Source organism: Crocodylus porosus, unplaced genomic scaffold (assembly GCF_001723895.1).
Source record: "Crocodylus porosus isolate Cpor-Errol unplaced genomic scaffold, CroPor_comp1, whole genome shotgun sequence".
In the NCBI taxonomy this organism is placed as follows: domain Eukaryota; kingdom Metazoa; phylum Chordata; order Crocodylia; family Crocodylidae; genus Crocodylus; species Crocodylus porosus.
Window position 1 is genome coordinate 16,323,208 of NW_017728925.1, and position 15,482 is coordinate 16,338,689.

Sequence of the window (15,482 nt, forward strand, 5' to 3'; positions counted from 1 at the left end):
GCCAGCAGACTAAAACCATGCTATTCTGACTAATGGAGGAGGCCGCGGTGATCTGCAGCTACTTACTATCATGTTTTCCAAGGCGTACTTGGCCAGCCAGCAGTTCAGAAAAACCGGAATAAACAAATTCCTCAAAGGGGCCCAGAAGATCTAGAAAACAACCATTATTTACAGGTTGGCTTGGAGGGGGGTGGGAAAACAACTCATCAAATCAACATTGCTTTTTTCAAGGAAGCTCTAAACAGTAGTTAATCGATTCTTAGCCCAGCTGCTGTGAATCTCATTTCCAGCATTTTGGCAGAGGACACAGGGGTGTAATGGGCCTCCGCTGGGACTGCAAAGTGGGGCCCAATCCTCTCTGCTATGCTGATCTATGTGCTCCCTGACAACCAAGCCTCAGAGCAGCGATGTCTCCAACTTCCCCGAGTCTTGGTTGGTGCTCACGGATTCAGCGGCCAGAATTCAATCTTGCCGGAAGCAAGATTTGGTGACCGAGCTGTATGAGCACCCGACTCCCGTCCACACCACATCTCCCACCAGTGGATCTGGATTGTGGCTACAAATATTACCCTGATCTTGCACTGAGCCTTGCACTGGTGCAGGAGCCTTGATAACCAACCATCAGGATCTGCTCACTCAGAGCAGCCAGGCGCACAGGATGCCATTCTATACCTTCTCTACAATTATGCAAAACCTTAAAAAAAGGCAGCCTTGAACATGGTATTGCCTGAATAACTCTTGCAAAGCTTTTTGGGTCCATGAATATTTCTTTGTTGCCCAAAAAGGAGTAGTGAAAACATGTCATTTGTTTCCTCTGGGAAGAAAAGCTTCACTTTTTTTTTAATAGAGAAAAAAAATATGTATTAATTTTTGGAAACCGAAAAGTTTCTGGTCTTCGGTTTTTCATTATAAACAACTTCAATGTCATTTTCCATTGATAAAAATTTGGGGACAAAAAAAAATGCCCAGCTCTATTTGCTGTCTTGGATGGACCCCTATTATTTGTGGTTCCAAAATAAAAGTGTAGTATTTACTGAAATCTGCTTTGTTTAAAAAGTGTCAATAGCCAATACTCACTGTGATGATAAAGGGCACCGTGTTGATCATTTCCAGGATGAATGAAATGCGAAAAATCTGCTCCCAAATGTTTCCCTGTAGAAGGGACCAATGTTAATGAAGTCATCTTAAAAAAATATTCAAGACAATGTGAATCACCTCCAACTGTTCCTGCATTATAGAAGGCAGAAGGTACCGGGCACTTTCCAGCAGGTACAAGGTAACAGCAAGTGGCAGAAGCTACTCTGAAATCATCAAGCATTTGAAAACATTTGTATTCCTTGTATATATTTTACATATTGGATATACATACAACGAATACACAAGCATATCTGTAGGTGCTTTCAGAAGGTGTATTCAGACGGCCTCTTGCAAAAAGCTACAACCACCGGAGGTCAATAATGGAAATCCTCAATAGTGCAACAATGCAAGTAACAAACCTGTTGACGTTTCATTGCCTGGAAGGGAAAAGCACCTACACCTCATTCAAAAGCCCTAGCAGATAAAAGGATTTCACGCTGTATTTTAAAAAAGGTACCGCGCTTTCCCTGCTTGCAGACACCAGCACGGGGCTGAATAGAGCAAAGGTAGGCTGAGGAATCAAATGCATGAAGGAAATCGGCCTGACTACTGCAATACATTTTCTTGTCTGCACAATGGTTTGGTGGTGAGTGCAGGACAGAAGATGCGGAGAATCATCTCCTAGTCGCACAACTCTCACAATCACACATCGCCAGTAGGATCTCATCCTCCATTGCCTCATTTATTTCAGTGCAAAATGTGACCACAATGAATGTCTTGCACTCACTTTTGCTGGTGGAAATGTCTATAGAGGGGAGGAAAATCAGCCCCTTCCTTCTCTCCGCTGTGTGCTCACAGAATCGCTATACTAAATGCAAGACAGTGGAAGCATCTGATTAGAGTGACATAATTTTAGGGATCAAATGACCTGCCCAGACACATGGCAATGAGAGAGGGTTGCAAATCTCATTGAAAATACACACGGGGCTCACACTTGGCTAAAAGGAAGGCTGCTCATGCATCCAGGTAGATCCAGTTCACCTAAGCTGCCTGGAGAAAGATCATGGGTCAGAAAAAAAAAAAAGGAAAAATGCTGCAGTGGACTTGAAGAGCCCTGCATTTATGGAGGCCACAGTTCTTTGGCTGGCTGAAGAAAGGTGATAAACGGTGGCAGCTTGACAGGCCTGCACAGAGACGACCTCTTCTCATCAGCAGAGCAAATGAAGCAAGGAAAAGGTTCATTAACACCGTGCCATGAGTGTGCCCCAACCCTGCCCTGATCGCAACACCACTGAAAGTTGGGGGGGGAGGGGATTGTCACTGTGGATTTTAAAAGGGGCTTATCAGCACAAGGTGGCTCTCCTGGTCTAGGACGAGACCACACGAATCCCATGGTCCTTGGGCACAAACAATCATGCAGGGTTAATGGGGCAGGTGGGGAGATTTGGGCTGCACAAAGAAGAAGAAAAAAGCCATGTGGTTTGCAAAAAGGCCCCTTCCCCGCTATCACCGCCTTTGCGAGAAATGCCAGAAAATGATGCAGGACGTAATGCAATTGCCTGAGCGGTGATGAGGATCGCATGGTGATGGCAGACAAAAAAGATCGGTCGAGGGAATTTGATAGAAAGGAGATAAAATGGCTGGTGTGAACTGAATGATTCAAGGTACAAAGGAAATTACAGGCTTTGTGGCTTCCCGCCAGTCTTTTGAAGACAATGATATCGAATACTAATGTTACAGCTGAGGCCCATTTAACAAATGTCCTTCCACTGGGAACCATTTACACTCGCTTTTTCCCAACTCTCCCATGGACTGCCAACCGTGCCCCTGACGCAGGAAATATTTCTACTAGACTTTGCTAAGCCATAAACCGGCTCTCCATGGGCTCATTGCTTCCACGGGCCTGGCTCTTGGGCCTCCCGCAGAACACAGCATGCACGTGCCGGACTGAAGTCAGTAGGATTCATGAACTAAAAGTCAGTCACTTGCTTTGCTAGTCCAGGCACTTGACACCATCCAGGACTGAACCCTGGTGACAAAGCTGCAGGAAGGGAGTCTGCAGCCCAGTTCCCCAAAGAAATTTTCTATTTTCTACATGAAGTTACTTGATGCGTCCTCTCCCAGGAATATTCCCTGGGTGTGGGGACTGCAGAGCAGCCTGTTGATTCAGTTCAGTGGTCTCAGTGATGAGCGAGAGTTGGGAAAACTCAAAATGCATCAGAAATGAAACTCCAGCTGCAGAGGTCAGGTCCAGAGCCAGCACCAGTTTTTTAATACTCTGAAACCCCCTAAGTACTTGGGGCTTGGCTTTTGTTTGGTTGGTTTTTTTCCTTTTGACCCACAATAATGGACAGAGGCCACTTGCGGATTTAATCCAGGTTTTAATTTCCAACCACCCACAGTCAGGCTGTATGGGAAGCTATTGCCCAGCTCTACCCAGCAGACCCACGGCTACAGGGAAAGGGAAGAAAGGACTTGTAGTGATTTCAGTGGGAGCTGGAAGGGGGGGGGTGGTCATGCTCCATTCTCTGGAGGAACCTACCTTGTAGCTGAGATAGATGAGTAGCATGGTCTCTAGAAAGCTGATTAAAGCAATGCTGACCTGAAAAATAAAATCAAAGAAAAACATTGTCTGGGGCTCGGTTTGAAACATCATCTAAAGCAGGGGTAGGCAACCCCCAGCCCGGATGCCAGAGTGTGGCACACAAAGACATTTTGCTTGGCATGTGCACCCTGGGCTGGACAGAGGGAAAGGGGCTGAGGCTGAGCTGCCACAACAAGGATTGGGCCCCTCGTGGCTTCCCTGCTGCCCACCCTTGGCATGTCAACATTTTACAAGTCGAGGTTGCGGGTGCCCAAAAACATTGCCAACCCCTGATCTAAAGGGTCTGAGGCTGCCTCACCAACTAATCAAACCATCCTGTTGCCTGCACGTTCCCATAGAGCATAAACCTTCAGCAACATCAACCCCACACAACTTCTGGAGGACAAGTGTAACCCCAGGGTTACTCACTCACCTGGATGGCCCAGAGTGACATTTTCCTGTCCACCCATAAGATGGGAGCCCTGCAAGGAAATACCAAAGTTTCCAACTTGGAATTCATGTCAACTTGTTGCTTTGCCTAAGGGAAAAAGCTGAAATGCAAACATCAGCTGTGCGCTGGCTTTTGCAGCCATAATATTCACATTCAAAGGTGAAAAGTCTATATCCAGATCTGAATCTCTTCCTCTGGTGGGAGTTAGTTCGAGCTAAAGAGTTTGGGTTTGGCTCATCTAATTCACAGTAGTTGCCTTTGCCAAAATGTTAGCAACAAAAAGCGAATCCCTGGGGAGACCCTGAGAGTGGGTCTAAGTCCAGGGGTTTTCTCAGCCATACTCCACCACCTCACTCCTGATCCCAAACCCACAAACACGACAGTCCTGTTGTCTCCCTCGAGATCTCCATCTCCAGTGGGCTTGAGAGCAGCCACAAAGGGGCCTCTGGAGAGCTTGCCACCTTTCAGCATTTGATATGTGCATGCAAGTAGGAGCAACTGGGGAAGTCATGCTCATGTGTGAGGGCCCCCATGCATGCATCTCTGTGAATAAGAGGTTCTTATGAGCAGACAGCAAGCATCAGTTCACAGCCCTGGGCTTCCCAGCAAGCAGCAAGAGCAGAGCCGGAGGTGCAGGCTGTTAGCGTCTTACCAGTTGATATCTGTGGACTGGTTGAAGGTCGTGTAATTCTGCTTCTCGCATCCCCAGCTAAGACAAGAGACACATAAACCAGGTGAGATGCAACCAGCCTGACATCATGGCTAAACACAGTTTGCCTCTTAACCTCCTGAAGCAAGGCAAAGCATGTCAACACAAAAAATAGTGTGCTAAAAAGGAGGCAGGTGCTGGAAACTGCAGAAACCCCTCCTATATGCAGCATGGTTTAGTATGAATAGTCCTACCAAGCTCTCAGTGTTGTTTTTAATTCACAGCGCCAGAAGTCAAAGGGCTCTAGATCCCACTGACTTTCCTCAGAGCTGCCAGCACGCAACCTGTATCCAGACCAGGTAATGCAGGTAACCTCGCTGCACTGGTTTAGCGGGCAAAGAAGCATAAATAAATAGCATTTTTCCCTAGAGCAATCTAAAGTAAAAAGCTGAGCCACTAACTAAAATTCTTGGCAACAGAATATAAAACCAAGCCTGTCTTTCCCTTCTCCGGGATAGCTGACCACGAACGAAGTTCGAAGAACCCCAAGATGTTGAGGAAGGGAAATGGAAATGTGTGCAAGACATGAATCATCCTGTCTGGCACATGCGTTTGGCGCCAGACAGCATAACTCTTCCCTGGGAAGCATCTAAGACAAGTGGGTTGTGGGAGCAGAGAGGAAAGACAGAGAGAGAAGACGACTGCAGTGTGCCAACCAGCATTTCAGAGGCGTGGACAAGTGGGTTGTGGGAGCAGAGAGGAAAGACAGAGAGAGAAGACAACTGCAGTGCGCCAACCAGCATTTCAGAGGCGTGCACACATCTGAGATAGATACAGCTGGCTTCCAAAAGGCCATTTGATTCTGGTGCAAAGTGAGTTGCTCACTTAGGGAAAGGAAGATGGGGCCTATAATAGGTCATTAGCTTAGGGCAATGGGAGAGCCCTGCTCTGCCGTGGATCACCCGCATGACCCTGAGTGAGCCAGGGGCCAGACAGGTACCCATCACGTAGGGCTGACACGACAACACTTCCATCCTGCACGGCGTGAAGTGCAGGTAAACCTGCTACAGACTGGGAGATGCTTCGATACTGTGGCAATTGGTTATGCCCTTCCGATCAATTTACTATGGAGGCAGCTCCCTGCTGAAAATAGGGATTGTGATGTTATAAGGAACTGCAAGAGTTCATTGCAAATACCCTTTCCAGGACACCTGCCACTGGGCTGAGGAATCAACTGGGTCTTTCATTAGTGCACGATAACAGGTTTCTAAAAGTCTAAATGCTGTGCGCCAGATGCCGGCAGAGAGGGAATAAATGAATAAACGGTAGGTTTGGCTTCCCTTCTGGGCTTGTGGGTTGTCATCTCTGTTCCACTGTAATGCTGAAAACATCATTGGGTAACATACTCCAGAGCGCCTAAATCCCATTGCCTAAAACCTATTGCCTTTCAATGGGACCTAAAGGCAAAGTCATTTGGATGTCTTGAAAGTCATGCCCCTATCGAATAAGGACGTGGGCAGCTGTCCTCCAGCAGGCAAAGAAGGGGCTGTACATCCCATAGAGGCAGAAGCAGTGATCTGAAATGAAGGGGGAAGACCAATAGGGAGCTAAGAGTAAGTAGAGCATAGGCATTCCCCAGGGATGGCTGTTAGTGTTGTCAAATCTAGCATTGCTGGAGCTGTCTCTGAATAAACCACCATTGCAATACAGAAGATGCCATGGATCTTTTATTTCTAGGATAAGGTAGCTGCCCTCCAGAATAACTAGCCAGGCAAACAGCAACGACAAGCATGTGGAGGGTACAGAAGCCAGGACTTCAACAAGAGAGGATGCACTCGTGCTGCTGACCAGCTTTTATTACATGCCCATGGCTGATCATTTGTCCCAACCTGGGGAAGGAGTTTCTGCTACAAGCTGCTAGGTCTGCTTTTCAAGTGTAAAATCTATTGGCAGACAAGGTTCTTCGGGTGAATCTGATATTTTTTAGTAGACCAACTTAAATAGTAGGGAAAAAAATTTTTAAGTTTAAAAACCCTTCATCAGGCTGAGGAAGTTTCTACTGGTGGCAGCACGTGTTGTGCCCATCAAGTCCTAAGGATCTGAAAACACTCTTCGATAATGCAAATGCCCCTTGTAATGAAGCCCCTCTTCCAAATGTGCTCTTTGGTGTAGGCAGACATAAAGGACTACATGCACCTAGAAAGAGCAAAGGCAATTTTAGAGGGTCTCTAATTAGCTGGGCTTTGTCTGGCAAGAGAAGTTGAAATTCGTTTCTTCTCATCAAGCTGCAGGGACGTTGCTTTTCTCCCAAGAGTCAACTGGACTGCCAGTCTCCCAGGGAACTGGTTCCCCCAGTGACCCAGCTCATGAAATGGTGCAGAAACAGAAAAGGCTCAGTCCAAACCTAGAAACTAAATCCAGGAAGTTCAGACTGGTAGGCATCCTCTGACACTGATTCACTCGGTGGGCTTGGGCATTACACTTGATTCTCCACCTAAGTTGAAAACATAGACACACTTCCTTCATATGGGGTGTGAAGGACATGCTAGAAGCTGGAAGAGCTCTGCCTTAGTGCTAACTGTCCTGTTTCTCCTTGCCCTCCCATCACACCTCACCGACTTGCAAGAGAGAAGAATCAAAATGCTAACAGACTTTCATGCTTTGCCCCGACTCTGGGAGAAGTTATGTACGTTTGCAGCCAACAAAACAAGGAAATGCAAAATGGACACAGCAAAGCTGGGGCATTTAACTGCCTGTCAGCTCAGGTCTCTAAATGGCCAAGCGTATTTCCTTTCACAAGGCTTCAAGCAGGACTTAAGAGTCAGAGCCTTTAAAAATGTCAACATACGGAAAACATTTGCTTGGCACAGCACTGAATTCTTGTGCTTTTGCACCGTGTCCGAAGGCAATTTGAACGATGCGTTTCAGTAAAATGGAAGAGTTGTTTTAAAGTCAGAGGTGAAAGGAGCTCATATGCAGAATATTTTTTTTACTATCACTGCTAAACAAGACCTGTGAGCAGAGGGTCACGACACACCAGGAGGGGAAATGGTGAAATACAAATTAAAGGTGATGATAGACTCAGAGAGAAGTCGGGCTGGAAGGGACCGTGACAGGTCATTTAGGCCAACGCTATCCAAACCATCCTATACAAACCCACTGTCTGACCTATTAGCAAAACTGCAGCTGCAACAGGGTGATCAGGAAATGGGTTTATTTCAAAGAAAAAATGGGAGGTTTTAGCAAGAAAAAAAAGTATATTCTGAAAATGCTGCTGCAGGGCTTCATGGAAGATGGAGCTCAGATGTTACTGGCTTCCACGTGCCAGCCAGCGCCACAACGCACCAAGGGAGATGAAGGGACAAGACACCGTGGGGCACTGTCATGGCCTTCTGGAATTGAAACACTTTCGTTTATCATGAATATTTTAGTTTGTCAATTAAATTCTCTTTTTCTTGCTGTTTTTGGGCCAGTTTATAGAATAGGCTGCAATACATCATTTGAAAATCTGACCCCCCCAAAATTTCACATGTTCGGAAAAATTCGACTGACAATGTTTCTCCCTGACTCTGGGACAAAGTTTCTCCCTGTCCTCTGAAATTCCCATCCAGCTTATTTTCAAGTGCGTCGTGCAAGGCTGGGGAACACAGTCACTTGCTTCAGGGAGTCTCTGACAATGAGGCATGACAAGATGCCACAAGACATTCACCCTGTATTTTTGCTAACTACAGCAGGAGTGAGATTCTTGCTAACACTTCTTCCTTTCCATGTCTGCAAGGACAGTGGCTCAACTACTAAGTGTTGCACAGACTGATGGTTGTATTCACTTCGATGAAGAGATACATAGCTATCCAGAACTATGCGTTGCCATTTCCCACTGTGAAAAACTTAGATAGTGTTCCCCTGCTCCTTAACACGTAGCTTTATTTTTCATCTCCATGCATCACTGACATTTCAACCCTTCTAGGAAGAGGATGAAGGTGGGGAAAAAAACCATTTACATCAGAAATGTCTGAATGGATTTCAAACAGAACTTCTAAGGACTCAAGGGAAATCAAAAGTACTTCTACAACTTCAGCTGAAAGGTTGGCTTGCTGAAAAGGGCCACGGGGAGAGGCAATGACAGCTGTGTTGCAAAATACATTTGGCAAATAGTTCTTCAGTGTCTGGAAACAGAATCTCTTCTAGACCATCTCCATCCCCATCTCCCAACACACCCATGCTCAAGCCGCTCCGTGCGGTCCATCAACGTCCTCTGTAGCTGAACAAACATACATTAAAAATGTCCAACTTCTGCAGGGTCCAATGACTTCAAGTCCAATAGCAATGACAGCACAGGAGGCTGACATAAAATGTCCACCATAACTGATTCTCATAATAAGACTGAAACAAAGAATCAGAGTAAAAGTAAGACTAAGAATAAAACATGTGTCATTGTAATGATCATTAGAGCAGAAGAACTCAGACATTTAAATTTATGGCCCTCATCATCACTATAAGTAGAGGATAAATCAGGGTGAAGGCAGAGGGAGGGCAGAAACGGAGAGACAGACGGTTGTAGTGCTGGTTACAGGAACTCTCTCTTCCACTTGGTAAATCTATTTAGATAACTGGGGATTTTCTTTTTAATTAAAACAGAGTGGGAAGAATTAACAAGGATTTTAAATATTTAAGACAGTCAGAGGCAAGGATTTCCTAGGGTGATATATTTTATTGGACCAGCTACGCAGCGTAAGTGAATACCTCCTGCTTCAGTAGCATCCTTTAGGAGTAGGTTAGATGAAGACGATAGCCAGAAAAGGCCAGAAGGAGAAATACTGCCCCTGCTTAAGAGAAATGCTGCTAGAGGCAGGTTAGGTGAAATAATTTTAAATGCTCTAGTCAGTGTCCATTATTGTCTTCTGGATGAAATCACACGCATCTACATGCAGGAACATTTCCCTTTGATCAAGGACCAGAGCTCTGGACATCTATAACAGTGCCGAAAACCCTTGGTTCAGATTTCTGCATACTATGGGTGTGCAGGTGGCTAGACCTGATAGTGCATGCATGGCATGGCAATTCTATACAGTTTGCAATAGTATCCCTATACCTTAATTTCAAGTCAACTGCTAAGAGGTCAAAAAAATGCATATTAGAGGAACAACAACTTAAAAAGAGAGAATGCAACAAGGCTGGAGAAACAGCCCTATTTTTGCCTGGGTAAAAAGCAACAGGAAACGAGGCAGAAACAAACACACTGCCAATACCAGTACCAGTCCTCACATTTAGCATAGAAATTGCTTTTCAAACTGTTCTCCTATTGCTATTTCTCATCTGCAGATGCAGAACTATGGTGTGGAAGACAGAACATGAGTTGCCTTTATCTGGGACTGGTTACTGGCCACTGATGGGCAAATACAGTGGAAGATCTGAAAGCATTTCCAGGTCCATGAATTGATAGCTTGTTGGCTCAAATCATGACGTGTTATTGGAAGATCAACAAAACTTGAGGTTAGCTGTGGACAGACTAGACAGACTTACCATCCTATCCCCTCTGCTGGATTATCAAGCAGGACACGTACAATATAGAGAAGGCAGGTAAGAAGCTTCAGAGAAAAGTTGAATAGCCGTATCCTCAGGCCTGTAGCAGAAAAGACAAGGGGTGAAAAGGCAGTGAAAGAGGGAAACACACAGCCAGTAAAAGATCCCCAATGCAAGGCTGCTTGTGTATCATAGACGTATAAAAAGATGCACGCGCATGTAGGGCAATTGAATGGGTCACTGGACTCAAGATGAGACAAGCAGACCATGCAACCCAGCCCCTGGTCACTCACCACCACCAGTATCAGATGTCTCTGTGGGAGGTGCAACAAGCCCTGCACTCTGTGAGAACCTGCCAACCATGAAGATGTTCTCCTGGCCCTCATTAGTTAAGGGCTGGCTTGATCCCTGAAGCAGCAGGTTTTAGATCCCCTCCACATTGTTTTTACTATTACTATTGTAACTCCCCACCTAGAAACATGAACTTCCAGTTGCTTCTTAATACCGATTTCTTGTCTGGTCTTGTGCTCTGCCTTGTGGCAGGGAGCTCCACAGGCTACGTCTGCGCCGGGTGAAGGGGATGCACCCCTGCCAAGTCAACAGACCTTCACTTGCAAAAGTCAAGCTTCTAAAGCAGTGGTTCTCAACCTTTTTTTAGATTCAAGGCAGCCCATGTGAGAATCAAGGCATCCCTCTTTAGACTCAAGGTCCCCCTTGGAAAATGCCAGCTCTTAGCTTTCACTTGCTTTTTGACTGGAGACAAATACTAGAGCAATTCTTCTGTTGCAAAGAAGTCAGAGAGACCACAACGGCAGGTCAGTAAGCTGTTGGCATGATGGATTTCCATTTGTATCATAGTAGCTAGGGTTAGAAGGGACCTAAACAGATCATCGAGTCCGACCCCCAATCTCTGAAATCTTTGTAAATCGCATTTACACCCCTAACAGCGCTAATATTACGTGGTGCCCCATGACACCCCTGAAAGGATCTCAAGGCACCCAGGTTGAGGATCACTGCTCCAGAGGCTCGACCAGTTTTGCAGAAGTGCGAAACATGTCCTCAGTCCTGCAATGAAGTCTGTGGTGGGTGATTGCGGAGGCTTTCAAGTTCAGTCAGGCTCTGCACAGGTGCAATATCAAATGGGGGCTTCAGGTCTATGGTTTTCACTGGAAATGGCTTTTGACAGTTATGGGACATGTGCTTGAAGGAAACAACTCCACCTGGCATCGAATTCTGCACCCACCAGCAACTGAAAACACAGGGGACAGACTGGGTTTACTATGTATGTTGTGAAATGAAGGAAGGGCAGCACTATGAATTCACTTTTGCAGGCATGCCAGACCACAGACTCAGACCCTGACTAAACTGGCAGAGCAGTGTGGTCTGGCCCTGGGTCTCTGAAAGCAGCCTTACCTTCTGACCTTTGCAAACCCTGCTGATTTTGCCAGAAACTTGTAGTGAACTCCACATTTAAGGCTTTCTAAAAGACCACGCTGCTCATGATGGGATACAAAAATACCCAAAGCCCTGTCAGCTGTACTCCATACTTGGAATATCTGTTTCATTAGTATTTAAAACATCCATTATTCTTTAAGTGCAAGAATGAACAAACACCATAATTTGCGCTACTTATTATAGCATACGTGGTAGGATGCCTAATCATTCCCTTTCCGGCTGCTAGTGTGGCTTTCCAGGAGACCCGGAGTGCTGCACAAACTTTTCTCCAGGCTTGCGTGCTTCACTCGGCATCCTACACAGCTTCAAAGAAATCAAAGGCCAAAGAGGGAATAAATTAAATGAGTCAACTCTTTGCAGGCCCCCAAAACGTCAGAAAGGGAGGTGGGCTTCTTAGCCCAGAAAAAGCTGGCACCTGTGACAAAAGAAAAGGTCGCTTATAAATGAGAGAAGTCCACCCATTGCTTGCCAGTTGCTTAATGCCTTGCTGAAGGAGAAATGGGAGATAAGAACTGTCACGTTATCCACTTCCTCCTCTCCCCGGCCAGATCATCAGGCTATTACTCAAATTGCAAGTTAGAAATTCACCACATTTCCATTAAATGCTTCCTCCCTAGGGCACCTTGTCCTGCCACACTCCAGCTATTTAACAAGAACACGAGATGCACCAATCAAAAGGAAACATGAAATTATAAATTCACTTGTTAATTCCCTCCAGGCAATTAATGCTTTATCTCTGACAGAAAATGAAGGCAGAGGTATTCAAGTGGAATCTGGTCTGTGGAGTTGAAAAGGAGAGGTGCAAGGGCTGAAATGGAGGAGGGGGGCCCCTTGCTTGTGGTGCTAGCACTAGACAAGGAAATACGGAAGGAGGATGGAGCTCATGTGGGACTGACACAGAGCCCTCAGCTTCAGTATGAACTAGCCTGGGGTAGGTATTGCCCACAGCCAGAGTAAGCAGTAAAAATTCAAATGTTTAGCCCAGGGCTGAAAGAGGCTGGGACGATGAAGTCTATCAGGCTATGCCAGAGAGTTTCCCAAATGCCATGGCAATCATGCCTGCTAGCGTTGGGCCGTGTTTAAGGTGCACCTGCAAAACCAAATGCATCCAGCCTGAATAATCTCAGCTTTGCACTCCCCCTGGATAAACATCCATATGTGTGCTTAGGTCCCAATGAGAGGACTTCTTGCATTCGGGGTACATGCATACGAACATCACTGTGCTGCTCATTGCTAATGCAACAGACTCACTGCAAAGAATGGGCTTACATAGGAATGTGGACCTGGAAGGGACTTCTGTGTTCAACCAGTCCAGGCCCCTGCTGTCACAGGCAAATGCATATCACAATCCTTTTCATTAATTTATTGAGCTTCAACTTCAAAATAGTGCTGTTTTTTTGTCTCTACAACTCCCGTTAGGAGGCTACTCTAGAACCTCACTGCTCCAATGGATAAGAATCATCTTCTACATCTCCAGGCCAACTTATTCACGGTCATTTTATACCCATCAGTTCTTGTGCCAATACTTCCCTTTAGCTGGCAGCTCTTTTCCCTGCTGTTTGCTCCTTGATATACTTGCAGAGAGCCACCGTGTCCCTGTTAAGGCCAAACCAGTCCAGGCTTGCTGATTCCCTTGCAGACAACAGGCCGTTCATCTCCATCCTCATAGCCTTTCTCTGCACCTTGCCTCCATGTGAATTCATCTTGCACTATGTCACTGCACCCCAGCAATCCCCTGCAATATTCATTCTCACCAGAATCTATGTCTCTCTCCAGCCTGTTTATTAAACTACTGACATCACTGTGATGAATCCTTTCATCTGAATTTTCCCTCCAAGGTCTGGGCAGGTTAGAGCATTGGCTCACTGCAACTGGGGCAATCATTCTTCCTGCAGACCTCGAGGCACTAAGCTCCAGCGGTATGAGCAGGTATTAATGGTGCTCAGTATAACTCACAATTTGGCCCCCTGTAAATTGCCCTTGCACGCTGTAGTAGAGAACGGCATACAAATGTCTGTGAAGCTGATGGCAAAAATACATCCTGCTTTCCCATCTTCCTTGTGGAGCCTTGTTCTTCAGAAAGAAAGGAAACCCACTCCCACACCAATCTGCTTTCACAGATGAATTTCATTAATCCAGCGTCTGCTACGTGTAGAATTGGCACGGGGGCTACCATACAGCAACGCTACTGCTCAGGCTGAGGAACACCACGTCAAAAACCTAATATCAGAGAACAGATCCATTGGAAGCGGTGGTGTCAAGGGCACAAGACTGCAAATGGTAACCACTAGATGGTGCAAGTTTTCCATTCAAGAACCAGCAGAAACAAAAAAAAAAAGAACAAATGAGCGAATGAAAAGACTAAAGAAAAAATGAAAGAAAAAACGAAAGAACAAAAGAATGAAAGAAAGAAAGAAAGAACAGAATACAAGAAAAGACTAAAGAAAGAACGAACAAAGAAAAGATAGAACAAAAGCAAGAATGTAAGAAAACCAACAAAAGTCACTGGTGTATTTTGAAGCTAGTTAAACAATTTCATATTTTTCTCTCCCGTGTCATTACAGACAGACATGATTATAATTATCTGGAAAAGAAGGATTTTAAAGGAGAGTTTTGGTGCAAACACTTACTTGATCTTTGGTTTTTGATGAAGAACAGCTTGAGTCGCTCTTTAAAGGTGTTTTCATTTACATAGAACTCTACTTGGACCCTGTGAGGAAATCAAGAAAGGACTGAATTAATCGGAGCTGTCATCGGCAGTGCCTTTCCCCCACATCCTCCCACCCCTAAAAGCATCTCAGCCCATCAGGTGGTGTCTCTATTCTTCTCTCAGGGCTCTTCCCACAACATATGCTATGAAAGAGATTTGAAAAAGAAGGGCGTTAGACCACTGTGCAGAGCAGGCTGCTAATAGTTCAAGCAAATACAATATAAATGGACAATAATAGTAACAACAAGCATTTACTCAAAGTCTTATTTAGATGAGGTTTGGAAGACTCCATCACAACCCTCCTTTACCTTTTCTCTGCAGCTTCCACAGTACAAAGGGGCTGGGAAGCCACCAGTTCTTCTATAGCATGGGATCTCCTCTAGTATGAAAGACCAAGGATCACCTCAGGTACCCTGCAGGTATCAGCACATTCACCAGGTCCTGGGGGACAACACATCCCGGCTTTCCTAGGCCAGGAGGCAAAGACAAAATCCCCACTGCGAGAATGCCCTGCCTCCATACCTCAAATTTAGAGAGGCGCAAGACAACAACTCCAGCTGACCTCGACTGCTGCTGGAACCAGAGGCAGCTATTCAGCTATTGGGGTAAAACAGGGAAGATGGGTGTTGGCATCATGAGCAATACCCAGAAGCCAGGGCACCCAGAGCAAGTGCTCAGACATGCTCTGTGCTATGGCCTGTAACTTCAGCCTTAGATATAAGCTCATCTGGCAGTCACAAAGCCTCCCTTACATATGCAGGGGTAGGAGCTATAATCTGTTAGCTTGGCTGGTCTAGATCCAAGCAGTTATAACCAGGGCGGGATTAATGCATAGGCAAACTAGGCACATGCCCAAAGCGAAGAAGGGGCTCAGTTGTGCTTATTTTACGCAGTATAATTATTGAGTGAAAAAAGTAATATAAATATACAGTATTGAGTAGGGACCCATGAGTTCGTTTGCCTAGGGCCCACTAAAGGGTTAATCCGGCTCTGGTTATAGCTGCATAACCCAGCTGAGCGTCTCACCCTCTGT

General features: G+C 45.7%; 1 protein-coding gene across 1 annotated transcript in view; it reads right to left on the reverse strand.

Annotated features, from left to right (window-relative positions):
• The window catches only part of KCNT1 (potassium sodium-activated channel subfamily T member 1), a 171,953-nt gene that overhangs the window by 51,468 nt on the left and 105,003 nt on the right, over positions 1-15,482 (reverse strand). The window contains exons 3-9 of the mRNA XM_019541124.1: positions 14,370-14,449; positions 10,285-10,384; positions 4,765-4,821; positions 4,095-4,143; positions 3,620-3,679; positions 1,078-1,152; positions 67-150 (exon numbers count right to left, since the gene is read on the reverse strand). Of these exons, the coding sequence (XP_019396669.1) occupies positions 67-150; positions 1,078-1,152; positions 3,620-3,679; positions 4,095-4,143; positions 4,765-4,821; positions 10,285-10,384; positions 14,370-14,449 (505 nt within the window). The remainder of the gene's footprint in view (positions 1-66; positions 151-1,077; positions 1,153-3,619; positions 3,680-4,094; positions 4,144-4,764; positions 4,822-10,284; positions 10,385-14,369; positions 14,450-15,482) is intronic.